Raw genomic sequence first — 27,274 nt, 5'->3', positions numbered from 1 at the left:
CCAAACTAATTCAAATAATGAAATTGTACATCGTAGCATTTTTTTAAAATGCTTACAGTATACATATTTAACACTTAAAGGTAAAAACTTGTGGACCAATGAGCAGCTACACTGACATCTTTTTCATCCAATGGAAGCTCCAAAAGTCTTTTTTGCTTTTGTTTTCATTGGATGATTCAGACGACTCCGTCCAACAGCTCTCCGGGGGGGGGGGGGGGAATTGAGGACCGATGCCTGACTATTGACTGAAGGAGTGGTATGAACTGAGGATGTCCTAAAATGGACGAATGATAATGACCGGTCCTGGGACTCGTACTTGAGGGTTGAGGTCTCTACTACATATATTTTGTATTTTTTTTTTTTTCTATAGTAAAACCAAAATGCGTGTAGTTAAATACAAAAACTACTTTCACGTTCCTGTTCCAGTCACATGTTGCACAATTCTCAGCTAAATCTAGCAAAAGTATAATTTTCAATGCTGTTATATCATAAAATATATGTAAAACTGTAATATTCCAGAATAGGTTGTGAAGGTTTTACTTTTGTAGACGGGTGGTGGTGGTGTTGTGTGTTACCATTGCATTTTTTTTGCTATAAACCAAGTGGCAAAAGACACATTACTGAGGTTTGCTTTTGCCTTTTTATTAGCTGTACATGCAGATGAACTGTCAGATTTAACTTAAAAAAAAAAAAAAAAAAAAATAGATGTGGAATAGGACGCTTTGTACAAAGAAGTAAACATTTTGGTTTTCATCATAAAAGGAAAATAAGATCACTATAAATAATATTTACCGTGCAAGCTGAGCCATTGTTTGGAAAGCGTGAAACACACCTGCATCTGTAGCCCCCGATCCTGACTCTCTTGCCAAATCAGCACTTTGTTGATCCTATGTTTATTTTAATCCTACGCTTCACTTGCTATTTTGGTAAAGTGGTGCAACGCAAAACACGTTGCGATTACGTAGTTTTAATATCTATCAACTTTGTAATTTATGGCATGGACACAGATGTGAATTGTTGCCTTTGAATTCATGGCATCTGTTGTGGAGAAAGCATAGTATACTGTCACTGGCAGAAATGTAAGTTAATTAGTCCTTTGCAGAATTACCTTTTTTAAATGCATTTATAACATTTTGGCAGCCTACCAGTCGCATTTGCTGTTGCCCCTCCCGAGAACCACAACAACTGATTTGATCTGTGCCTGGCGTCCAAAAACTTGCTCTGTATGTCCAGGCTCAATAGACAAGCTGTGGGTAGAAACTTGGCTGCGCACGTAGGCAGCTTTGGCTTTCCCAGGCACACGCGCCTGACAGGGACAAAGCATCACTCTAGGGCATATGTGTGGTCCTGCGATTGATGAGATGTTGCGTTCTTACTGTGCGCGAGAATCTACTAATGAGCTAGTTCGCCTGCTTCCCAAGCGACCACCTCCTTGTACATAAACCAGTGGCAAACTGGAGCTCTAGACCCCAGCAGCCTCAAAGACCGGTACAGCTAGCTGCTTCCACTGCCAGAGGTGCTATTGGGAACTGGCCCGTGGCTACTCGCCGCAGAGGCCATAATAGGTTCCACCACCCTGTGTAAAGACAAAAGATATTTCCTAGAGCCGAAGCGGGATGGTGGCCTCTGACCCATACTCAACCTCGGACGGTTCAAGACATTTACAGTACAACAGGGGTTGCAGTCAATCAAGGCCAGGTGACTGGTTCATCATGGTGGACCTCAAGGACACCTATTTCCACATCCCCATAAAACTATCACACAGGAGGTACCTGCGGTTCATTTTTCAGGGAACCACATATGAGTTCCATGGCTTGCCGTTTGTCCTCTCTAGCTTCGCATGCCTTCACAAAGTGCTGGGAAGCTGTTTTGGCCCCATTGAGACTCAAGTCAGAGTACTTAACTATCTGGATGAGTGGATAATTGTTCCTAGTCTCCAGCTCAGGCAGAGGCCTGCACAGAACTTTTCACCGGCCACCTTCAACAGTTGGGCCATATGGTGAATTATGTGAAGAGCCAGCTCACACCTTTCCAGACAGCTTCCTTCTTGGAATGTGCTTGTTCTCTGGGTCCAGAAACTTCTGGGTCTGACAGCAGCTCCTAGACCTATCTCCTGCATATGCACCCTCTTGAATCGCGACCACCTGTTGACAGAGTCTCACCTGTTCTAAGGGCACTTTCTTGGTGGAAACAACCGGCCCATTTACGCCTAGGCGTAGCGCTGGGCAGTAGCACCACAAGAGAGGTTGTCACCATGGATGTGACAAGCCTGGGCTGGGATGCTGTGTGAAATGACCAAGGTGTGTGAGGTGTGTGGAAACCCCCCATGGTAAGGTCTCCACATTTTTTAATGTTTTAAGAGCTGCAGGCAATTTATCTGCCCTTGCTAAATTGCTAAAAGGTGGTCTGCAGTCTGCAAAGCGGTGAGCCTCCTCTGGAAGAGGTGTGGGAGAGCAGAGATAAACCTCTTTGTCTCCCAGGAATCAACCCACTGTCCCTTCTGGTTCTCCATATTAGGAGGCGGGGAACCGCTGGGAATAGATGCCTTGGCACACCATTGGCTGAGGTATCTGTTATATGCCTTCCCACTGCTTGAGGGAAATCAGGCTGAACCAGGCCAAGGTGCTCTTAGTTGCTCCATACAGGCCCAGGAGAACCTGGGTTTCGAACCTGTTGCAGCTCCTGAGCGTTGAGCAGCAGGGACCTTATGGCAGCCCGACCCATTGAGCCTGTAGCTCTGGGTCTGGCCTCTGAACAGCTGCATTGTCTGCCTCGCGGGTTCGACCCCACAGCTTGTCCCATGGCAGTTATACTGCAATTATGCTATGTCAGCTTCTAGTCGGGGTGATTTTTAGAGGTGCTTGTCGACTTTGTCCTCCTATGAAGGATATTGTTATTCGCTGGTGGGTAAACGTGGTGCTTAATGCCCTCATGAATCCTCCATTGAAACCCCTGCATTCTGCTCATCTGAAATTACTATCTTTTAAAGTAGCTTCTTGCTTACTATCACCTCCGCAAAATAGGTGAGTGAGATGCAGGCATGCTCTGTTGCAAAACCCTGCTTATGGCCAGAAAAGCTCACGGCCCATTCAATCAGGGGCCTTGTAACTTCGCGGGCTTTATTCCAGGGTGCATCTGTTGGGGACATATGCATTGCGGTGGTGTGCGCTGCTCCCCATAGCTTTACTAGGTTCTACAGGCTAAATGCCGTGGATCCTGAAAACCCTGGTTTTGGAACTAGATTGTTAAATGGGTGCTTCATAGTTTACCCTTATAGCATTAACCTTCCAGGTCACTGTGTCCATGACTTGCAGCAGGCTTGAAGGAAAATGATGCAGAGGTCTGTGAGCCCAGTCCTTTTGTGCCCTCGGCTACGGGGCCACGACTGAGTCACAGACTCTCTGAGCAGCTTTGGTGTACAATTTTCAGGTTTTGGGTCATTGGAATGTAAATACCCGTTTGATAATGGCTACATTTCTATTTCAGGGAACCAGGGTTATGATGATAACCTAACGTTGTATGTAGTTTTGGACTGTTACGCATTCTTTTTTTGTATCATTGGTTTAAATTTCTACGCACTAGTGCCAACCATGTGCAACATGACCTTTTCAATGAATCACCACACTGCCTGGCAGCACATTATTTGACTGCTTCTATGAACATAATGACTTTTTTTTCTTTTTATTTACTGACTTTGATTGCAGTGTGTTTTGTAAATAAGTTTGCCAGACGGCTGTGGTTGCAAGTCTGTTCATAATAGTCTCAATGCTTGACTAAGTGTTTTCCTGTATCAACAGTACTACAAGCAAAAATGAGCATAACATCTTGCACAACAGTTGACAGTGTGAATCATAGTGTTTAGAATGGAAAGTGTTTATTTATATTTAAATGCAGTGTTTGCAGTTTCTAGATATTTGACAAATATTTAAATGTGTAATATGTCATTATACAGTATGGTGCCACAGCAGATAATTAGTAGTGCCATGGTAATAAGTTATTATGTTTCTGTTTTTCACATATTGTTTATGGCAAAAATACTTCCAATAATCCATTTGACATGTCTATTTGATTATGAAAATATCCAGTTGGTTGTTTTTAAGTATCTGAGTAAGCTTTAAGACATGTTAACAGAGTTGTCAACAAGCCACTTGACCCAGGTCTCAAGTAAGTCTCAAGTCATTGTGGGCAAGTCAAGTCAAGTCTGTAGTCAGTGAGGGCAAGTCTCAAGTCAGTGCAGTATTCTCAAGTCTAGTGTAAAATCTCATATAGAATGAACTTGCTGTTTGTGTACAAAGCTTTAAAAGGATTGAGAGACAAGAGCTTCATTCATTGTAATGTATATCATGAACTTTTATTAAATAAAGTTCTTTGTAAAGCTTTACAGAGGACCCTTTCCAAATTTTATCTTTTTAAGGTAAAACTTGATTTTTCTTTGTTAGCTTTGCTAGAACACTGTTTATCTTGCTAAAGTCAGTATTGAAAACAGAAAACAGAAACACCTGCTCTGGGTCAAATACCATTGAATTAACACAGCAAAATAAATAAAAATGAAAAATAATAAATCAGAATGAGATTTTACATGTAGATGGTAGGGCCAAACAGGTATTTTATGTAACTATTTACATCAGTGCAGTAAGTGTAATGCCTGTAGGAGTGTAGGCACTTTGATCTATGATTCAAAGCGAACTGTTACATTTAAAATCAAGCTAGACAACATTGTTGCACTTAGTCTGGCGCTATGAGGGCGCATTATAATACCTCCATGGCTAAATACTTGTTCGACAGGGATTGCAGGAATGGCTAATACTTTCATTTCCACTTGGAACAGCCAGGGGAAATCTTTTCACTGCTGAAACCAATGTACGTAATCGCACATGCATGTGGTTCATCTGTACCACCATCAGCACAAAGCTGAAGATATGTTCCTAGTTCTGCTCGGATAGATGTTTTCCTATCACTTTTTTGTTTCCCTTTCGCTGCCGGTACCCTGCAAACAGTCGTAGAGCCTTATGCGCTGGCTCTTCATCCTCCTCACTGCTGTTCTACTCCAGTGTCAGCTTCATCCCCTCAAAGTCAGCAACAAGTTGATCTAAAACAAATATGGAGGAAAAGAAAGCAAAAATTACAAAAAGTGATTAGAAATTAGGTCCGGCAACGTATTATTTATTTATTTATTTATTTTTACAAAAATGGGCAAAATCAATTCTAAAAACATCAGGACCAAAGCTCATGCTCAGTCTGCCACTGCTACTTCTGACTACTGAGTGCTGATTTTAATTACGCTTTACACTGGCCACAGGTGGAACTTACATTTCATCAATCTTTGTTTCTAACACCCCTGCTTAAAAACTTTAAGTGGTTTTATTTTAATAAATGGGAAGGCATTAATTCTGGGAACAATAGCAATACCTTTCACATGTTTCTTCACTTCCACATTGATATCCTCTGGTGCTAGGACATCGTGTTCAGAGTAGGCAAAAAGCTGGATCTAGGAGTACTGCTACAATGTAGACAAAGTCTCCGAAGGGAAAACCATCAACATCGTCTGAACATTCTTCCATCTGTACTTTGACAAATACCCCCTTAAATCTCTTCCTTAGTCTCTTCAAGTACTTTTACCAGGCCACTCAAGGAGCGAGCCTGCAAATGCATACTGAAGGTGGTGGTTCAATGACAGTATGCTTGCCAGAACAGCACTGATAGACAACTTTTTGTCTGAGTTAGGTCTGTTGCATCAAGGAATGGTTTCAAAAACGTCAACCAGTTCTTTCAGTTGGCTCCATTCCCGTGGGGTGAACACCAACTCCGTATGTCCTTGGTCCTCAGCAAAGTTGCAAAGGCCTTGGTGTTCTAAGCTTGTGACTGCCTTCACAAGGCGAAGGGTGGAATTCCAACGGTCATTACTGCTGAACAACTCTTAACAACATGTGTAGATCTAGCCTCTATTAGTATGGTCTATGGGCCTCTATACTTGTACAAAAATCTGAGAATTACTAGTGTAAAAAAAAAAAAAAAAGCTGCCAATCATTGAGAACCTATTTGAGGTGAAAAACTTTTTATTTTTTTTATTTTATTTTGCACATTGATATAGCAAATTTTTTAATCGTTTGAAAGTACATAAAACCAACCTTCCTTCTACATGTTATTTCGCAATAATTACACTGTGTAACAAATTTTATTTTTTTTTGTTCCTGGGTAGTAAGTGTTATTTCCTTATTGCTTATGCCTCAAAAGTATAGAAAATGGCTATTATTCCCCACAAACTTTGCTTTTGTGACCAGGACAGCGATATTTTGAAATATCACTATTTCCAATGAGAAAACGGGCGCTTTTGTGTCTTTTTGTTCACATAGTCAGAAAAAAACAACATATGAATCCAAATTAACATGTATTTATACTAAAGTAATACAAAAATGACTACAAAAGATTTAGAAGTGAGTAGTTTTTTGAGATTTACGATTATACTGTAAATTTACAGTATAATTGTAAATCTCACAAAACTACTCACTTCTAAATCTTTTGTAGTCATTTTTGTATTACTTTAGTATAAATACATGTTAATTCCTAATTTCCTAATAATGCTTACCTATATTGATTAACTATATGAAAAACGCTGCCTTTGCTCAATAGATAGATGAAGAACTGCTTTTCCCAGAAATGTGTGTTACTTACAACAGCACCGAATACAGATGAGCGTAACAGGTATTTCATTTCGTTAGTGAAATAAGTTTTTAGGGTACGCTGTTTCTGACAGAAATAAAAGCCTCGGAAGTCGGGACAGTCAGGAGGGCTGTGTTCAGTACAGTTGTGCATAACAAAACATCCTGATATTTTGCAAAAAAAATCCTATAATAATAATGCGTTAGTACTCCTTTATAGGGATTGATGTTTAAACTTTAGGACAGTGGTGCCTATTTGTTTAATATTGCGTGGATGATCGAGTGACAGACTACATCAAAACAAAAACAATAGGCTACATATTGTGAAGTAATGCAATATTATTTCGCAATTATTATTGAGAAATAATGCAATAATTTCGAAACAGTGAAATAGTAATTGCGAAATAATCCAATGTAATCTCGTAATATCACATTACATTTTTTTTTTTTTTTTTTGTGGCACTAATACAGTTCTGTAAAAGGCCACATAATGACCTTTAAAATGCTGTAAGAATAACTAGGATCAGACATGCGTGGTACAGATTAAAATATGTTTAAAAAATGCCTTTCCCAAAATATCAGGTTTGAGCATTTCTATAAATTTTATAATCGTGGCTGAAAGAGCCAAAGCACAATACAGTAACATTTTAACATGAAAGAACCTGGGGGGAAAAAAATGAAGTAGATTGGATCAGATACAGTGGGTTTTACTGACACTTGTATTGTCTTCATTATGGACAATTTTGTTATTTTAATTTAGTAATTATCTGCCAGGACAGGTGTACACTACTAGAAAGAGTTGTGTAGAGCTAAAGTTTGTGCCATTAATGTCATGTTCTTTAATACACAGAAATAAGTTGTCTGCTGGTGGTCTGCTTAATGGACGATCAACTAACCCCTCCTAGTGTTTTAATGGTACATTATTCTGTGTATACTAGAGGCTCACGATTGGAATGCAGCCCAACGACGTGGCAACTCAAGTGGGCTTCTAGTCCAAGTTGCTGACTTGGTGCTAACTCTGCTTTTTGCATATTTTACTTTTGTGTTTCTGTAATCCAATATTTTTACAGGACAATCTAAATCATGTTGTGCAATAATAATAATAAAAAAAATATATTTAGCTCTACTTGTTAAACCCCACAGCAGCATTCATCCTCTTATATTTTATGACCACCTATACAGTGTTCTGCCTGAAAGTGTGGCATGTACATTTTGTCGACCAGACATACTTGATACATATGGGAGGTGCACCCCCTGTTTTTGGCATCTCCCAGACTGGACAAGGTCTCTAATAATAGTGGAACTTAAGAAGTTGTTTGCTAATAAAAATGTGTAATTCACAATATTAATAATTTTGTCTAGTGCAATAAGCAAAACACATCATACACCAGAACAATGAAAATCCTGTGAAAATGCATGCATATGTAAATGCGGTTACATTATGATTTAATTATACAGTTTATTTTAACAATAAAATAAACCATTGAAATAAACAAAATATAGTATAGGGTACTATAAGCAAACAATTTCTGCCTCACCTTTTACTTGTACATTCCAGAAAAACATAGAGTAGACCTTTTTTTGCTTGTTTTAGTTGTTTTTCTCCATATCGCTCTTTGGCCAGATAAAGCAGAGTAAAGCCTCTCTACCCTTCCAACACTATAGATGTGTCTGTCATATTTATGTCTCAGTTCAAACGTTCAAGCAAGGAAGTTGATAACCATTCTGATCTTGCTGATCATCTTGTTTTTGTTCTATCTGTGTACTCTTTCTGATACATTGACACTGCTTTTTTCATTCTGTGCCTGTTGGCATAGGTTTACAAAAACATACCCTCTCCTGCAATTTTGCGCTGTGGTTAGCAAACTACAGTACTAAACTTCAGATGTGGCTTGTTTGTTAAGAGTTATGGAAGCCAATGTAAAAATTTAAATATGTAAACTTCTAATTCAATATTAGTCTTGCTTCCTTTTTAAAGGGTTTATAAGGACCTTTTTTATTTTATTGTGTTACATGTACACATGTGTTGCTACCACTGCTCGCTGGTAAATCATCTCTTACATGTCAGCAGGAGGATGATGGGAAATGTAGTTTGAGTGGTCCATGTGAAGCCGCCTTGGGGGCAGTGGAATGCAGTTTAAATGTTAAAGTGGTCAAAATGTAAAAAAAGTTAAACACTACACACACCTTACTTTAAACAGTTGTAGCAACACATGGAAACATATAACGTAATAAATTAAAAAGGTCTTTATACCCTTTTAAGTAGTTTTATATTGAGTAACTACCTTAATTCTCAAACAGGACATGCCAACTACAGATTTTCATATGCAAGTGTTTAGGGCTTCTCTCTCTCTCTCTGAGTCAGCACTCATATATCCGACCCTATAGAATTTTGACTTCAATGACAGTTAAACATGTGTAGTGCATATCTGATCACTTCATATTGGAGTGTTCCAGCCCTTGTTGTGTCAGTGCCTCAAAGTTTCATGCATTTAAATTTCCACTTATCTACCAACCATACTCCACGCTTTTAAGGTGGAAAAAGGTTTTTATTGAGAGGAAAAAATACATTAAAAATACAAAACTGAAAGATCATAATTGGATAAGTCTCCACCCCCTTAGTTAATACTTGGTGGAAGCACCTTTTGCAGCAATTACAACTTTGTGTCTTTTGGAATAAGTCTCTACCAACTTTCCGCACACCTAGATTTGGCAATATTTGACCATTCTTCTTTACAAAACTGTTCAAGCTCTGTCAAGTTCCTTGGGGAGCGTTGATGGACAGCAAATTTTCGATTGGGTTTAGGTCAGGGGTCTGACTGGGCCACTCAAGGACATTTACCTTTTTGTTCCTTTGCCACCCCAGTGTAGCTTTGGTAGTGTGCTTTGGGTAGTTGTCATGCTGAAAGGTGAACTTCCGTCCCAGTTTCTGCTTTCTTGCAGAGGGCAACAGGTTTTCCTCAAGGACATCTCTGTACTTTGCTTTCTTGTGCCAGAATTTTTGCCAACCACTCGTTACTTGTGCCTGTGTTACATACCTCAACAGCAGTGCTGTAAGTATGGGAAGAAATCGGGGACTAGCAGTCTTCTATATCCAATTCACGTCTGTAAAAAAAAAAAAAAAAAAAAAAATAATAATTTTATCATTAAGTCTTCAAATATTGTTTTGTGAAACACGTAAAAATTTTACTAGCTAGCAGCCTGCGGAATATTAAATATGCAGTACTGGTATTGTAAGGCTAATTGAAGAAACTATTGTGGGAATCTGTCATTAGTAATCTGGGTAGAAGAGACCCTGAAGGGTTAAGTCTAAATACTACTGCACAGTGAAGCCTAACAGATCTCCTGTAATGATGACATAAAGTTGGACAAACGGCTTGATCGTTGATGTGTGGGAGTCTGGTACTGATGAGTCAGTGTAGTAGTTTATGAAACGTCAAAGTGGTGTAGAGTGTGTCTGCATGCATTGTACAGAGTCAGGTTTATCTAAAAGTACATTGCTCTGTGTTCTGATCAACTTGGGCAGCTACTAGCAAGTAGCTGAATTGTTGTTTCCCTGGACTTCTTTTTTTGTGTTTGTACGAAATATAGAGGAGTCATTATTTGTAGCTGATCGGTTGGGTTGCACATGTATTGATGTCAAGGTGATATTAATGTGTTGGATTCCTGACTGTGCATAAATTACTTGGGTTTTCTTGTTAACAACTTTTGTTGACCAGATCAAGTAATGTAATCCAGGGTTAAGCAATTTCTATTCAGTGTTTCAATACCATTTCACATGTGTGTGTTCTAATTCTATGCCCACTCCTGCATTCCTTGTATAATTACAGTTCATTTGTTTGTATTTTGTGGTGTTGATATTTAGACTAGAGTGCCTTGCTGTTTGTATTTGTGGGGTGTCCTGTTTTTCTTTTTCCTTGCAATGTAGAAGCTGATCAGCAAATTCTGTAGTACATTTTAATAGATTCGGTTATTACTTGATGGTTACATTTCTTTATTTTTTGTATACATTCCTCCTGGATTTTGCGACAATGCGACAATTGCCCATCTCTGTTCCAGTAAGCGCTCAAACATGGCATAGATTGAATTGCATCGGTTCCAGCAATACTGCACCACGGTGCTCAGGCAGAGTTTGCTGTTTTTGTTTCAACTTCAGAGCCTGATTAGCTATTGCACTGTGATGAAAATGCGATACAAGACGGCTGGCCCCACTGACTACATTATGTACGGCACCAAGTTTAAAACCATCATTGATGGCAAGGTTGCAGAGTGTATGCAATGCACAAATTCGAGTCCCATTCAACAAACTGAGTTTGATAAGATGATGTACGTATGAGGTACGTTCTAGTTTAGCCAATCGCAGACAAGAAATAACAAATCCAACCCTCCAGTCAGTCTTCATTACCGCTACATAGAGAGCCAATCAGCAGTACAGGCTTTAACCCTTTGCAGACGTAAAGCCAGGTCAGTTGTTTTTTCTCTGGAAAAAGCCGAAAAAACCTTTCGCTGGCCGAATGAAATCGAAAAAAGGGCGTTTCTCATAGCCCCATGCATTAGAGATAACACGGATATAAAAATATAGGTAGCTGCTTCTGCATCCAGGGCTCAAAGAATATCACAGACATCTGCAGAGCTTTTTGAGATGTTATAATAATAAAATAATGACTTGGATCGCATTATTGAGGAGTTTGGTGATTAAAACGAGTCATCAGGAGAGGATTTATCAGTTTGCACGTCTATAAAATATGTGGAAAATACAGTGAACAAGGGGTGGGGCTTGGCTGGAGATGCAGTACTGAGTGTGCTTTTGCAATTAAGTGCCTTTTAAACCTGTTTTACTCGGGGGGGGGGAATATTTTAAACAGCGCATGTGAAAATAAATTGGACCTGACTCGCCTGACAAGCTCTGAATGAATGGACTGCAAAAGGGTTAATATATTTATTTTTTCAATGCAGCACACTAGCAATTTTATGGTTCTATATTAAAAAAAATAATATATTATTGACTATTTTGACTTGCTGTTATGGTGTGTAACAGGGTGACGGTCCAAGCTTACCCCCCCCCCCCCCCACATTATTCTCTCAAGAACACAGAGGTATTTAGAATGCGGGAAACAGCAACTTGCTAGTGTTCACTGGTATAAATATTTATTTTCGTATCATATACTTCAGTTTGCAAATGACTATCAGGTTGTACATGTAATGACTGACATTCACAAGACTAGTTCATAACTGACCGCCTAATACTAGTGCAACTGCTCCCTCCTAAGGAAAGACACGGCATTAAATACTTTTAAATACATTACGCATGTTTATTCTCACTATCTTTGTTTACAAACACAATCGTTAAACTGGTCTATTGTTTACTTGTTAGTATCATTGTTCCTGTATGTGTTCCACAGTAACCATGACCCTATCTGCACACTGTAAGGAGTTATGAGCTAGTTTTACATTTGACCTTAAGGAGAGGTCAAAATCAAAAGTATTTTTTTTTAAATAGAGCATACATTAATTCCCATAGGCCTCCACTACTCTGAAGTTGCATGAGTTTTCATTTTAGAGTGTTCATTTTATGTGCAATATAGACTGCAACAATGCAGAAATTTGATTGGGCCCCCTGCAGCCATGTTTTCTTTTACTGTAGGAACTGCATTTGGGCAAACTGTAAAGAACCATACTTTGATCATGTATGCCAAGTTTTGCTTCAGTCAGGTTAGCGGTAGTACCATGCATCTTGGACAATCCCTAACCGTGTATACCAAGTTTCAGAACTCTGTGACAAGTGATTCCCGACAAGATGTTGTTTGTAAATGGTCCAGTATGGCTTCCAAACAGTGTGATCAATCGTGTTCATTCAGCTGTGGACACTAGTAGTGTTCCCAGCCATGGCCTTGGAAGCCTAATAATAATTACAATAACAGTGAGGTATTACAGTGAGGGTCTCACCCTCACATGGTGCATCAAAATCTTAGTATTTATGCATGAAAACAGTACTTTGTGTGAGTAAAAGCAAGCAGCTAAAAGAAATGATCAGCACTGTAATGTAAAGACGCACACTTCTGTGGTGGAGAGACTCAGGATTCAGGTTTATTGTCAGCTGTAGATATTTTAATCAATGTAACAAGGGAAGAGTCTAAAAGAGACTGTTAACCCAGATATACAGTTTGTACAAGTTTGAAAATAGGTTGTGTCTGGTGTCTGTGTTACCAGAAAGTTTCAGTAGGACAATAAGAGGCAGTGTTATCAAAAAGCCTAGGGGTGATGTGTAATGTTGTCCAGAAGCTCAAGGGTGACTACTACCCTTAAATGATGTAATCACTGTCTGTTGTAGACTGAAAGGCATTTCATATTCAGTTTTTTATATATATATATATCAGAGTCAGAATTCAATAATTTTCCTCCACACTTCTGTAGCTATGTGTATCGTTGCGTGCAAAATAAACAGTGGTGGCTGAATATGCCAGTCACCAGCATTATTAATCATTGTAGAGATCCACAATCCTGCAATATTTATCGTTTTGTTACTAAAAAACAGGAAGAAAAGGTCATTGTCAACCTGGTAGATTTTTTAAATCTGGGCCAGCCCTGGGCTGCCTTTTTTCTTTTCTTTTTTGGGAAAAGGTAGCCCTGGGCTGCCTTAAATCGCAGATGTGAATGGGGTCTTGGTTATGCTGAACTAGCTGAAAACCATGGCACTGCTATTTCTTTCACTACCAATCTTTAACTTGTGGCTGACAATTGCACTCATTGTACAGTACAGGGGTAATAAAGTGCAGTACAGCATGGAGCCTCTTATTTTTCAAGAGTTGAGAGAAATAGCCTGTGAGATGTGTTTTATTTATTTATTTAAGGGCTGAGAGTAATCTTGATTCCTGGGCTGAGAATCTGAGTAATTGTATTGCCTGTGGTCTGGATGGTGCTAGCTGCTGCCTGTCTCTTCTAATATACTCAGTTGTAGATACATTCTCTGATTTATACTGCCTGTCTCTTCTAATATACTCAGCTTGTAGATACATTTTTTGTATTATGCTGATTCTGGAACAGCTCCCAAGAAGAAAAACAATATACATTCTATATCTCTAATACAAATATTATGCAATCATTTTTTGGTTTTGTTTTTTGAAGGGGGGTCGGGGGGGGGTATGCATCATTAAATGTGCCTCATATGATATATTTATATTTTTGTCATACAATGATGCATGTATGTGTTTTCTGCAGTATTGGTACTGCTTAGCCTGTTGATTTGTTTTTAAACTGTATGTAATTAGCATAGCACACAGGTGCATGTGATTTATTAATCTCCTAGAGAAGTTTGCCTCTGAATAAGAGAAAGCTCTTTGGCTATAAAAAGCATATCCCTAGGAAAGAAACACACACACCCAGAGTTTGTGGGTAGGAGGGGTTGAATTTGGAAAAAGGCATTGCACCATAACTTAGTGGTCTGATTTTGTGTTTCTTATTAACTTCATTACATTAGGGGAAATGGTGTTTAGATTATGTTGACATGTACCAGAGCACATTTTGTGGTCAGGTACAGTTATTAAACAACAATAACTTACAGATGTTTTGTATATAAAAAATGTACGCGATTTATATTTGAATTTGTTTTTATTTAACTCGTCCAAGGTTGAAATGAAGAGGAATCAAGATACGTTATGTTCAAAAAATATTTCTGTATTTTAATATTGGTGTTTTTGTGGAACTGCTCTACATCTCTTGCTTTCTAACCAGTACATAAATATCTTAATAGCAGAAGTGTCTACTATGATGTACTTTTAAAAAATGGGTATTTTAAATACTCTGTCCTGAATTAACGAACTCAGGGCGTGTGGATATTACAGTATATCCCACACCCTGTTGTGCCTTATTGCTTCCGTATTTCAGTGAGAAAACATGGAGAGGGTGCGTAATATATGTTTGTGTTCTTTAGCCCTAATGCATGCCTGTTACACTTGTTGTAATTTATTCATTAAATGTAAGCTTATCCTACAGTTTCTTTTTTTTTATTATTCCTGGAACATATTTAAATAGATTTACTATAGTATGTTACACTGCATAGTTACATTCTGTTCTCCACAGACATTTTATACTCCTTGCAATTGTACAGCATACTGTAGTCAGTCTCTGTGCTTCCATAATCTCTCTTGCTCTGTGTCCCTTTCTGAGATTGCATCATAAAGCTCAAAGTATTTGCAACCAGCTCTTGAGTCACTAACCCAGGATGTGTGTGTGGGGGGGAATTTCTTGGTTACTTTTCTGTCAGAGCAGCCCCATATAACCTCATGTGGCCGAAATTGCTTTCTCATTTCCAGTCAGTATGAAACAGAGGGTCGGGTGAGGTGAATGGTTTCAGCATTCCTCTAACTACGTCCCCCAGCATCACTGTATTATTGTAATCGGTAGTTATTAGGAAGGTACAACTTATGGTAAAGGTCTTTTTAAAGCCAAGTTATAATAAATAAATAAATAAATAAGAAGGGGCTGGGGGGGGGGGTCTTCTTAAATAGTCAGTACATGATACAAGAGAAATATATACTTTTTGTCTTTTACTTATTTACTGTTCTTGTCTGCCATTTACCATGAACTCAGTGTCTCAAACTTGCAGCCCCAGAACTGCATACCCTTGAAAAATCAATGCAGTTTTACATCTGTTATTACACAATGTTAAATAAAATATCTAAATTATGTTCATATGTTGTTGTTTTGTTTATCTGTTTTAAATTATTTCTCAATCTTAAAATTCTAGGTGATACAAAACTTTTACCCATAACTGTACAGCAAAGACTCCATTTGCTTCCTCTCTTGCACAGCGAACAGAAAAATAGGAGAGCTTGAAATACAGAATTGTACCCAAACAATAGGGTTGACTGATTTGATTAAAATGTTGCTATATCTTATACAAATGTAGGAAATCATTATCCACACTAATTGCTGAGAATTCCCAAAAGAATTCCACCCCTATTTGCCACCGCCTTTGTTATGTTCTCTTTTTTTTTATATATATATATATATATATATATATATATATATATATATATATATATATATATATATATATATATATATATATATATATATATAATCACTATCGGCTTGGAAGAATAACAACCTCTGACTGGTTAAACAGCATCACATGATATTTAGCGTATACCATGGCTTGCATACTAATAAGCCACTTAGCACTGTATAAATGACTATGCACCACTGCATTCTAAATTCAAACTGCAATTTTATTAGTCATTAGTTACCACTGCCAAAATTGAGTGACATTCCACCTATTTCCTTAAATATATTTGGGGATGAAACTTCAGATAACTGGTAGAACACCAACTTTGAGTGAAAATGGCAGTCCATCTGCAAAAAATAAATAAATAAAAAGTGCACCAGCAACTGTCAAGAGTAGACACATAACAGTAGATGAGGAAATAGTAGAAAACAAAGATTGAAAAAAATACCAAAAAACTATAACATGGGCTCATAATGTACTTAGAATGGTTTAAAGAAAAACAAAAAAAACATGGACATTAACCAGTGTTCGGTCTTCAGTTTTATAACGCTGAGCTGGACTAAATACATAATTTAACAGTAGAAGTTTTAACATCACTGCTGACAGCGAGTTTAAAACCAACAGAAAAGTATTCCCGCCAGTCATGAAAACTTTTAGAAAAGCAGGTAAAGGCTGGTTTTGTCTTCATTTTAAAATGTTTTAATTATTTTAATTACTGTAAAAATTACATTTGTAGAAGTCTATTTTCTGGCTATTTAGGGGGTCCTAAAAAGGGGGGGGGGGCAACTTATACACCGGTGTGACCTATAGGCTTTTTTGTGGAATTGGTGTCTCTAAAAGGGGGTAGGGGGCAACTTGTACACTAGTTTTTATGGTACCCTACCAGATGAGTTAGCTGTGTTAAGCATTATAAACCTCTTCAGGCCGTGCAGGTCCGATATGTAATAATAATCTTTATTGTTATATATAGTGGACCACCATCACAAAGTGCTTTACAAGATACGAAACTAGGGTCTGTTAACTATGCATCAGATGCAGAGTCACTTAAAAGAATGTCTCACCCTAAAGACAGAGCACAAGGAGGTGAAGTGACTTGCTTGGGGTCACCAAGATGAATCAGTGGTTGAGCTGGGATTTGAGCAGAGTACCTCCTGGTTGCAAGCCCGTTTCTTTAACCGGACTGGACTACACAGCCTCCTCGTTTCTGGGGTGGTTAAAGGTGTGGTATGTAACATGGGAACCTCAGAGTCGTGGGCGCTAACCACATGGTAGAGCCCGCATCGAGAGGGCTCTGTTGCTATTAGAAAATTATTTATTTCTTTATTTTCTCTTTTTAAAATAATAATAATTTAAAACCCATATTTACCTTGAACTTCTGATATTTCGCCAGTTAACCTTCCTCTGAGGAAAATAGTCCCTAACAAAAAGAAACAATAAAAAAAACGACATACACAGAGAGAATTATTTTTATTATTGTTATGACATTGCCAGATAAATTAACTGTCTGCCATCTGCCCGGTACAGTTGAAACCGGGATTCATCTGTGAAGAGCACATTTCTCCAGTGTGCCAGTGGCCATCGAAGGTGAGCATTTGCCCACTTAAATTGGTTACGACTCTGGTGAGGACGACGAGCATGCAGATGAGCTTCCCTGAGACGGTTTCTGACAATTTGTGCAGAAATTCTTCGGTTGTGCAAACCCAGTTTTGTATGCTGTCCGGGTGTCTGGTCTTGAGGCTCCCGCAGGTGAAGCCGAATGTGGAGGTCCTGGGCTGGTGTGGTTACACGTGGTCTGCGGTTGTGAGGCCAGTTGGAAGTACTGCCAAATTCTCTAAAACGACGTTGAAGGCAGCTTATGGTAGAGAAATGAGCATTCAATTCTCTGGCAACAGCTCTGGTGGACATTCCTGCAGTCAGCATGCCAATTGCATGCTCCCTTAAAACTTGAGACATCTGTGGCATTGTGTTGTGTGACAAAACTGCATATTTTAGAGTGGCCTTTTATTGTCTCCAGCACAAGGTGCACCTGTGTAATGATCATGCTGTTTAATCAGCTTCTTGATATGCCACACCTGTCAGGTGGATGGATTATCTTGGCAAAGGAGAAATGCTCACTAACAGGGATGTAAACAAATTTGTGCACAAAATGCGAGAAATAAGCTTTTTGTGCATATGGAAAATATTCTGGGATCTTTTATTTCAGCTCATGAAACATGGGACCAACACTTTACATGTTGCGTTAATATTTTTGTTCAGTGTAGCTTTTATGTTATCAGATTAGTTGTAGATTAGAATGTTGAGAAAAAGCCGGTATTTATGCACAGGTTGATTTAAAATTTAATTCACAGTTAAGCACTTCAACGTTCCAGCGGGCATCTGTGCAAAATAGAAGCCCGCTAGATCTGGAAGCTGATTGGCTGCTCACACTCAATCATTTTATATATATATATATATATATATATATATATATATATATATATATATATATATATATATATATATATATATATATATATATATATATATAATCTCCATGGGGAAGGCTTCGTACAGTCACTGCTCGATTTTTAGATACAATATAAACTGAGTAAAAGGTTTATTCAAGAATGTACTGAGTTAGGGAGTCTAATGCTAGCGTGAACCAGAATTGTGTTGCCAGCGTCAGTGAAAAATAATTGAAACAAATGGAGTGATGTAATTGGAACAGTATGGACTATTGGATGAAAAAAGGGGTTATGAGAGATATAAACATCAAGTGCTGTATAAAACAAACTTATTTAGAGCTCTTTGTTGGAGCACAATGAATGAAATAAAAACTAAAGCCTGGCTTGCCAAAATATAGGTAAATATTGGCTGCTTTCTGTGTTTTTCATGCTCTTAATGTTTATTAAACATAAAACTTGTTGTGTTTAAGTGAGTACTTTGGATCAACCAAAAAACACTGACTTGGTGCTAGGGGTGAGACGATTCATCGTGTATCGATATGATACAACACGATATGATACACCTTTATATATTATGATACAAACTTGAAATGAGCAGCTAATATGCCACATTTAAGCCACAAGGAAATCATGAAAGAAAAGGTCTTGGCTGTCTGAACGTAAACTCCACTTGATCCTAGACATATCCCATTGTGCATTGAGCCGGTCAGGCGCTTCCGGAATTTAAGTGGGAGTAAAGATTTATTTATTTTTTTTCTTCTCCCTGTATTCCATTGCTAACAAGCAGGGAATACTGACACTGTACTACAGGTGTCTTCAAAACAGGCTGCTGAAACGTTGCCTGCTCAATAGGAGTTGAGACAGCTGTGATTCTAACCAATGGGAGTGTAGAGGAGGTGGAGACAGCCTGCCTTGTTTATTACAGACAGAGAGGAATCGGGAAACGAGCAGTGTCTGTAAAAACTTGCTGCTATGGGTATTGTTACCTAAAGTTACTAGTTTTTGTATTCAAATGCTATATATTTTTTTGCCTGCTTTCGTGAGAGCATTTTATTTCATCGATTATATGTTAGCTATATGTTTTTTATTTTTATTTTTACCAGTTTTATTGTATTCTCCTTTTAATGCTTCCTTGTCATAATCCAGTATAAAGGATTTTTTTTTTTTTTTTACATATATACATACAGTGGTTTGCAGAAGTATTCACCCCCCTGCAAAAGTTTTCCCATTTTGTTGGCACCTGAGCGTACTCCACAACGCTTTCAAATTAGACTTTACATGTAGAATCTACACAGACTACTCCATATTGATAAAGTTAAAGGAAAATGCATATAGAATATAAATAAATAAGATTTACAGAGATTCTCAGTTGCATAAGTATTCAACCCCTTTGCTACTGTAGCCCTAATCAGCTCAAGTGCAAATTGTTTGAAAGGTCACAAAATTTGTGAAATGGTTTCAGCCTGTGTGTACTCATAGTGGTTTAACTTATAGATAATTCCCTCAGGTATATAAAGACTTTCAAGCTGCAATTTACGTAGTGAGCCAACAAGGCAACCATGAATATCAAGGAGCTTTCGAAACAAGTCATTGACAAAGTGGTAGAGAGGCACAGATCAGGAGAAGGGTACAAGAAAATTTCAAAGGCGCTGATTATCCCTCTCAGCACAGTGAAGTCCATCATTAACAAGTGGAAAATGCATCATACCACCCAGACACTACCCAGATCAGGTCGCCCTCCCAAACTGAGCAGCCGGGCAAGCAGGAAACTGGTTTGGGGTGTCTGAGATGAGAGTCAGTGTTCACAAATCAAGCCGGTCCCTAAACAAAGCTGGTCTGTATAGACGGTTGGCAAGAAAGAAGCCATTACTCAAAAAGCCTCATCAAGCACATACAGAGTTTGAAAAAAAGCATATAGATGATACTGCAGACATGTGGAAAAAGGTTTTGTGGTCAGACGAGACAAAAATTTTACTTTTCAGTCTAAATTCCAAGCATTAAGTCTGGCGCAAGCCCAACACTGCATATCACCCACTCGACACCATCCCAACTGTCAAGCATGGTGGTGGCAGCATCATGTTATGGGGATGCTTCTCTTCAGCATGGACTGGGAAGCTTGTAAGGATAGAGTGGAGAATCGATGTTGCAAAGTACAGATGAATCCTTGAGGAAAATCTGCTTGAGTCAGCCAAGACTCTGAAGATGGGGAGGAAATTCACATTTCAACAGGACAGTGTCTCAAAGCCAAAGCCACACTGGAGTGGTTGAACAAGAAGAGAATTAATGTTTTTGAGTGGCCCGGTCAAAGCCCTTACTTGAATCCAATCGAAAATTTATGGCGAGACGTGACTTGAAGATTGCAGTCCGTTGACAATCCCATACAAACTTATCAGAAATGGAGCAATTTTCCTGTGAAGAATGGGCAAAAATGTCACAATCCTACTGTACAAAGCTAGTAGAGGCCTATCCAAAAAGACTCATAACGGTAATTGCTGAAAAAGGTGCTTCTACCAAGTACTGACTTAAGGGGCTGAATACTTATGCAACCAGTAAATTTCATTTTGTACATTTTCTTTGCAAGTTTTGCTGACATTTAACCTCCTCCTCTGTATAAGTGTTCATTAGAACCACTACAGCTTTGAATAAAGTCATTTGTGAGGGAGGATAGGCTATAAGAATTTTGAAATGCATCTGACTCGACTTCTTTTTATTTTTATTTTTTTGAGAAACAATGCATTTTTCCTGTAAAGCTATTTGTTTGGTTAAATGATCCTTAAACTATGATTTGGTTAAATATGTTACTTTCTTTAAAGAAATGTGTTAATCCCAATGAAAATGACCGACATAGTACTAATTTTGTCTTTAATTTAAATCTAATAATTAAAATTATTTAAAAACAGCACAGTACAGAATAGTATACAAAATAAAATTATATATGCAACCCTAACTTGAAAAATACACATACTTAGTGATAAAATGTATAATAATAATAATAATAATAACAATAATAATAATAACAACAACAACTTAATGCTGAGATTTAGATTTTTCTAAAGAAACACATGAACAAACTTTGTACTTTTAATATTTATCAAACACATTGCTTTGTATTTTTTTTTTCCTCAGAAATGGTAAGGAGATTTGGTTAATTCAGTTAAATCTGATATCCCAAAAACTCTAGCTGTCATACTGCTTGGGCTTTAAACTCAAAAGTGCTATACTACTTGGTGGTAAATACATATAATTGATTTTCAACTGAATCTGTGTACATATCTGAAATTTTTTCAAGTCCGTCAAGCAGAGATGAGTTTGTAAGAAGTATCGTGATACAAGTCGTATCGTAGCTTGTGTATCGGCTCACCCCTACTTGTTGCAGTTAATAGTTCTCGGAATCAAGAAAGGTCAGCAAAGCTACTCTGTAGGCTGAGTGAGCTCTCAGGTCTCAAACAAGAAAAAATGCGTCATAGTCAAAGATCTTAAACTTCAGACCCAACAATGTCACATGTCTGAAAATGTGCACTGTACTCTGATGATGCACGTAGAGCATTTCCCATAGACAAACTAACAACTGAGTCTGTGTGTGCTCTTTTGTGGGCACTGGAAAGCAAAGCATTCATGGTTGAAACAAAAACTTGGACTGTGTTGAGGTTCTGAGGACTGGAGTTTGGAACCAGTTTAGCAGAAGATATGTGACTGGAACTGTATGACTGTTGGGGCCTCCTACAGCTACACCTGCTCCCTACCACCTCCCCGTACAGATTACTTAAGGTCACCAGGTAGATGCCTATAATGGCATCTTTTAACAACAGCCGAAAGAACTTGCTATTATTACTTCTGTAATAACCACTCAGCAGTCTGTCTTGACAGTTTCTTTAGTGTCATGCACCTGTACATTTGCTGCTGCTGGGTAGGGTGCATTTTTTTTTTGTTGTTTCCTGTTGGTTGTACATTATATGTACAGCACAGGGATCAATAATACTTTCGGGGCATACATTGTGTAAAGAAACATTGAATGCTTTTAAAAATATACTATGCACATTATACTGTATCTCCATCGTGTTAATATATGTGGATTTTTAAAAAAGAATTTGCAGCAAACCAGGTAGCTTGTATTCTTAGTTAACATAAACTGTGCCGCTGACTTTCCAATATTGTCATATATTCCCTCAATCCGGATTTTCTCAAGAGCTGGGTTTCCTTGTCGCTCTGTGAAAGCGAGACGAAGGAGGAGGCGGCCGCAGTGGATGCCGGTTCACAGCTGTAACCCTATATAGGATAAATACCTTTTAGTTGGCTATAGCAACAGGGCTGCATTTCTCTGCGAGCACAGTTTGTTAGACCATCCCTGCTGTCAGATGGAGCAGTTTCCTGAATACAGACAGACTTGAGTTAGTTTAGATAGATTAAGCATTAACCCCTCCCTGCCAAGACTTTGTTTTTTTTTAGATGCTGATTAAGAGAAGGAGGGGGGTGTGAGTGAGAGAGGGGATTTGTAGACAGAAGTTAGCAGGAGCTGCCTGTTGACCATTCAGGCGTCAGTTCTTCTTTTAAAAGTCAGAATGGAAGTGTGCTGTGTAAAAGGGTGGGGTAAGCCCCTATTAAATCCAACACTGCATACTTGCTAGACTGCAAAAAAAAAAAGGTTGAACCAGAAGGTGCTGAGTTCTCAGGGAGAGGATGTTGGTTTTGAAAGAAGAGCTCGGAGGAAGGCAATGCAGAAGTTAAAGAGCTTCGGCTGTGTCCATTTGATGTCGGCTATAAGGCGAGGCCTGACGTGAGAGGAGGGATTTTTTTTTGTTTTTTGGCAGAGAATTTAGAAGCTGGAGGAAAATGCTGTTCTTTCTTTTTTTCTCTCTCTCTCACCCCCCTCCCTCCCTCTCTGTCTCTCTCTGAAGACTTGGATTTATTCAACAAGAAACTAGTATTATGTGTGTAGCTGAAAGAATACTTCAAATTTAAAAACAAAATAAAAAATCACTTCACTTTGGGCTTGACCATTAAAATATATTGGATCTTTGCTTTGGTTTTTTTTCAAAAAGTTGGATGTGTGTGTGGGGTGGGGTGGGGTGGGGGGGGGTGTGGGGGGGTGGTGATTACATCAGCCCAAGCAAACCAAATGATTGGTTAGAGGAGTGTGGTTTGATTCACTACCTAAAAGCCTCTGCTTGTAACCCTTTGTGAGTAGATCACTGGAAGTTGTCTTTCTAGAAACTGTGCCATCTGCTTGCTCTGCTCTGCAGTAATGTTAAGCAGAGCAGGGGCTACGTGACAGGTACAGTACAGTAATCCATTAACACTGTAGAACAGTCGTGCAGTGGCTTTTGTTTTTCTAGCAAGTGTTTCGAAAGCAGTAGAGAACAAGCTCTCTAGAGGCAAGCTTAATTTTAAAATGCCATCGTGTTCTCCTGACTGCTGCCTATTGCAGGCCGTAGAGGTAAGATTTTCCACATTTAAAATATCTTCACTGTTAACATTGACAGACTGCTGCCTTTTATAGGAGAAAGAGAGGGAGCCTGTTCAGTAAATGGTAATAAAGTAAAAAATCCATGGCCTCATTTTAAGAAATGTTATAGAGGAACTGTTTATGGACTGAATCGCATTTACACTGAAACATGAAAGGAATGTTGTGTTCTAGGGGGAAAAGTCTGCACTGCGGGAGTTTATGGATGTAGTTTATTTGTTTATTTTTATTTATTTTTAAATAAAGACAGAGTTTGTTGTTGTTTGAACTTGAAACATGACTCTTGAGGAGAGGTCTGAAGTGAAATCCGAGGTTAATATGGGAGAACTTGCTGAACCATACAGACATTTCATATGATAAATTAAGTCTCTTGACATTGACATAACTGGATCAAATGAAATAAATACATAATATTTTACAAATGGAAGTGTGCTGTTACATCAAGGACTGTGTTGCATAGTTCCAGATGTTACTATTATGTGGTTTGTGTGATGATGCCGGCTGCTATTTGGTTATGTCTATTTGTCTCTTGCAGATTATTAAAGTTTGTAGCGAAGACGGCACTAGCAAAGTAGTGGAGATTCCAGCAGACATGACAGCCAGAGACCTCTGCCAGCTGCTGGTGTACAAAAGCCATTGTGTAGATGACAACAGTTGGTCACTTGTCGAATATCACCCTCATCTTGGGCTAGGTAAGTGATATGGATGTGTGCTTATTGTTTGCCAAGACACTGGGTAACTTCAGGCCCTCTGTTTATCCTGTAGATTCCGCAGGATCCTTTTCCTGTTGCTGTTTAGTTCCCTTATATTATATGTGTATGTATTTATACTGATCTTAGCTTTTATATATTTTGTCTATAAATGTGGGCCTCCCTTTATAAATAAATAATAATTTGATATTTCTAGCCTTGTGGGTGATTTTGTTTTCTTTTAATAGCCTTTGATAAAATTAAATAAATAAATAATATATATATATATATATATATATATATATATATATATATATGTGAAAAAATGCTGTAAAGTAAGAATGCTTTCAAAAATAGACATGTTAATAGATTATATTTATCAATTAACTAAATGCAAAGTGAGGTGAACAGAAGAAAAATCTAAATCAAATCCATATTTGGTGTGACCACCCTTTGCCTTCAAAACAGCATCAATTCTTCTAGGTACACTTGCACAAAGTCAGGGATTTTGTAGGCATATAGTCAGGTGTATGATTAAACAATTATAACAAACAGGTGCTAATGATCACACTGTGTAACAAAAATATATATATTTTTTTGTTCCTGGGTAGTAAGTGTTATTTCCTAATTGCTTATGCCTCAAAAGTATAGAAAATGGCTATTATTCCCCACAAACCTTGCTTTTGTGACCAGGACAGTGATATTTCAAAATATCACTATTTCCAATGGGAAAATGGGCAAATGTGTGTCTTTTCGTTCACATAGTCAGAAAAAAACAACATATGAATCCAAATTAACATGTATTTATACTAAAGTAATACAAAGATGACTACAAAAGATTTAGAAGTGAGTAGTTTTTCGAGATTTACAATTATGCTGTAATTTCCCATTTTCCCATTTTCCCATTGGAAATAGTGATATTTTGAAATATCACTGTCCTGGTCACAAAAGCAAAGTTTGTGGGGAATAATAGCCATTTTCTATACTTTTGAGGCATAAGCAATTAGGAAATAACACTTACTACCCAGGAACAAAAATGCAATGTATCAACAGTAGTGTCATCAATTTTAACAATGTGTCTGTAGTTGATAAAATTTCGGAATAAAACTGGGTGAGGAACAGCCAAACTCAGCTAACAAGGTGAGGTTGCTGAAGACAGTTTACTGTCAAAAGTCATACACCAAGACTAAGCACAGCAACAAGACACAAGGTATTTATACTGCATCAGCAAGGTGTCTCCCAGGCAGAAATTTCAAGGCAGACAGGGGTTTCCAGATGTGCTGTCCAAGCTCTTTTGAAGAAGCACAAAGAAACGGGCAACGTTGAGGACCGTAGAGGCAGCGGTCGGCCAAGGAAACTTACTGCAGCAGATGAAAGACACATCATGCTTACTTCCCTTCGCAATCGGAAGATGTCCAGCAGTGCCATCAGCTCAGAATTGGCAGAAAACAGTGGGACCCTGGTACAGCCATCTACTGTTTGGAGAAGTCTGATCAGAAGATGTCTTCATCGAAGACTTGCGGCCAAAAGCCATACCTCCGATGTGGAAACAAGGCCAAGCGACTCAACTATGCACGAAAACACAGGAACTGGGGTGCAGAAAAATGGCAGCAGGTGCTCTGGACTAATGAGTCAAAATTTGAAATATTTGGCTGTAGCAGAAGGCAGTGTTCGCCGAAGGGCTGGAGAGCGGTACACGAATGAGTGTCTGCAGGCGACAGTGAAGCATGTTGGAGGTTCCTTGCAAGTTTGGGGCTGCATTTCTGCAAATGGAGTTGGGGATTTGGTCAGAATTAAATGGTCTCCTCAATGCTGAGAAGTACAGGCAGATACTTATCCATCATGCAATACCATCAGGGAGACATCTGATTGGCCCCAAATTTATTCTTGCAGCATGACAACGACCCCAAACATACAGCAAAAGTCATGAAGAACTATCTTCAGCTTAAAGAAGAACAAGGAGTCCTGGAAGTGATGGTATGGCCCCCACAGAGCCCTGATCTCAACATCATCGAGTCTGTCTGGGATTACATGAAGAGAGAGAAGCAACTGAGGCTGCCTAAATCCACAGAAGAACTGTGGCTAGTTCTCCAAGATTTTTGGGCCAACCTACCTGCAGAGTTCCTTCAAAAACTGTGTGCAAGTGTACCTAGAAGAATTGATGCTGTTTTAATAAACAAAAGGGTGGTCACATCAAATATTGATTTGATGTAGATATTTTTCCGGTTCACTCACTTTGCATTTTGTTAATTGATAAATATAATCTATTAACATGTCTTTTTGAAAACATTCTTACTTTACAGCATTTTTTTCACACTTGCCTAAAACTTTTGCACAGTATTGTGTGTGTGTATGTGTGTGTATATATATATATATATATATATATATATATATATATATATATATATATATATATATATATATATATATATATATATAAATAATATAATTACACACACACATACACAAACTAAACTAAACTAAATGATGGAAGAGATTAAGTATGACAAAGTGAACCCTGCACCTTTTAAGACGCATTTAAGCCTGTACAGCAGCATGCAGGCCAATAAAATGTGTCAGTTGGGAACGACTGACTGACTTATCATGGGGTTCTAAGCTGTACCTGTTGTACTTAAAGAAATTTAAGACGGTACTCTCTCTCTCTCTTTGTATCTGTGTAAGGCTGCTGCTGTAAATGCTAAAGATGCAATATAATTCTTTACAAACTGTTTAGAAGTATACAATCATAACTGTGACCTGTAAAATGTGTATTTGTCTGTTATACTTTTTAATGGTTTGTTCTTGAAGTTGAAAGACCAGGCTAGTTGGCAGTGCCTTGTCTTCAGAATTAATGGTTAATCCCAAGCAATCAATTAAAACACGTGTGTTTACTAATTTTGGTCATCTTATGGAACGCATTAACATGCCACTCGTTGATTAATTCAGTGATGATAGTCACCTTATGGCAAGTAAATGCAGTGCTAACATCCTGTTGCCTGAAGAACCACTAGCTT

The 27,274-nt window shown here is 38.2% G+C and overlaps 1 protein-coding gene across 4 annotated transcripts in view; it reads left to right on the top strand.

Annotated features, from left to right (window-relative positions):
• Nucleotides 1–27,274, top strand: part of LOC121313364 (growth factor receptor-bound protein 10-like) — a 104,810-nt gene that overhangs the window by 61,336 nt on the left and 16,200 nt on the right. For 3 of the 4 annotated variants that reach the window (XM_041245789.1, XM_041245788.1, XM_041245787.1), the window contains one exon: nt 24,107–24,263. In XM_041245789.1, the coding sequence (XP_041101723.1) occupies nt 24,107–24,263 (157 nt within the window). Of the gene's footprint in view, nt 1–23,342; nt 23,545–24,106; nt 24,264–27,274 lie in introns of those variants that run through there. The other variant, XM_041245790.1, reaches the window with a different exon arrangement.

Source organism: Polyodon spathula, chromosome 3 (genome assembly GCF_017654505.1).
Source record: "Polyodon spathula isolate WHYD16114869_AA chromosome 3, ASM1765450v1, whole genome shotgun sequence".
Taxonomy (NCBI): domain Eukaryota; kingdom Metazoa; phylum Chordata; class Actinopteri; order Acipenseriformes; family Polyodontidae; genus Polyodon; species Polyodon spathula.
This window is presented reverse-complemented; position numbering and strand designations above follow the sequence as displayed.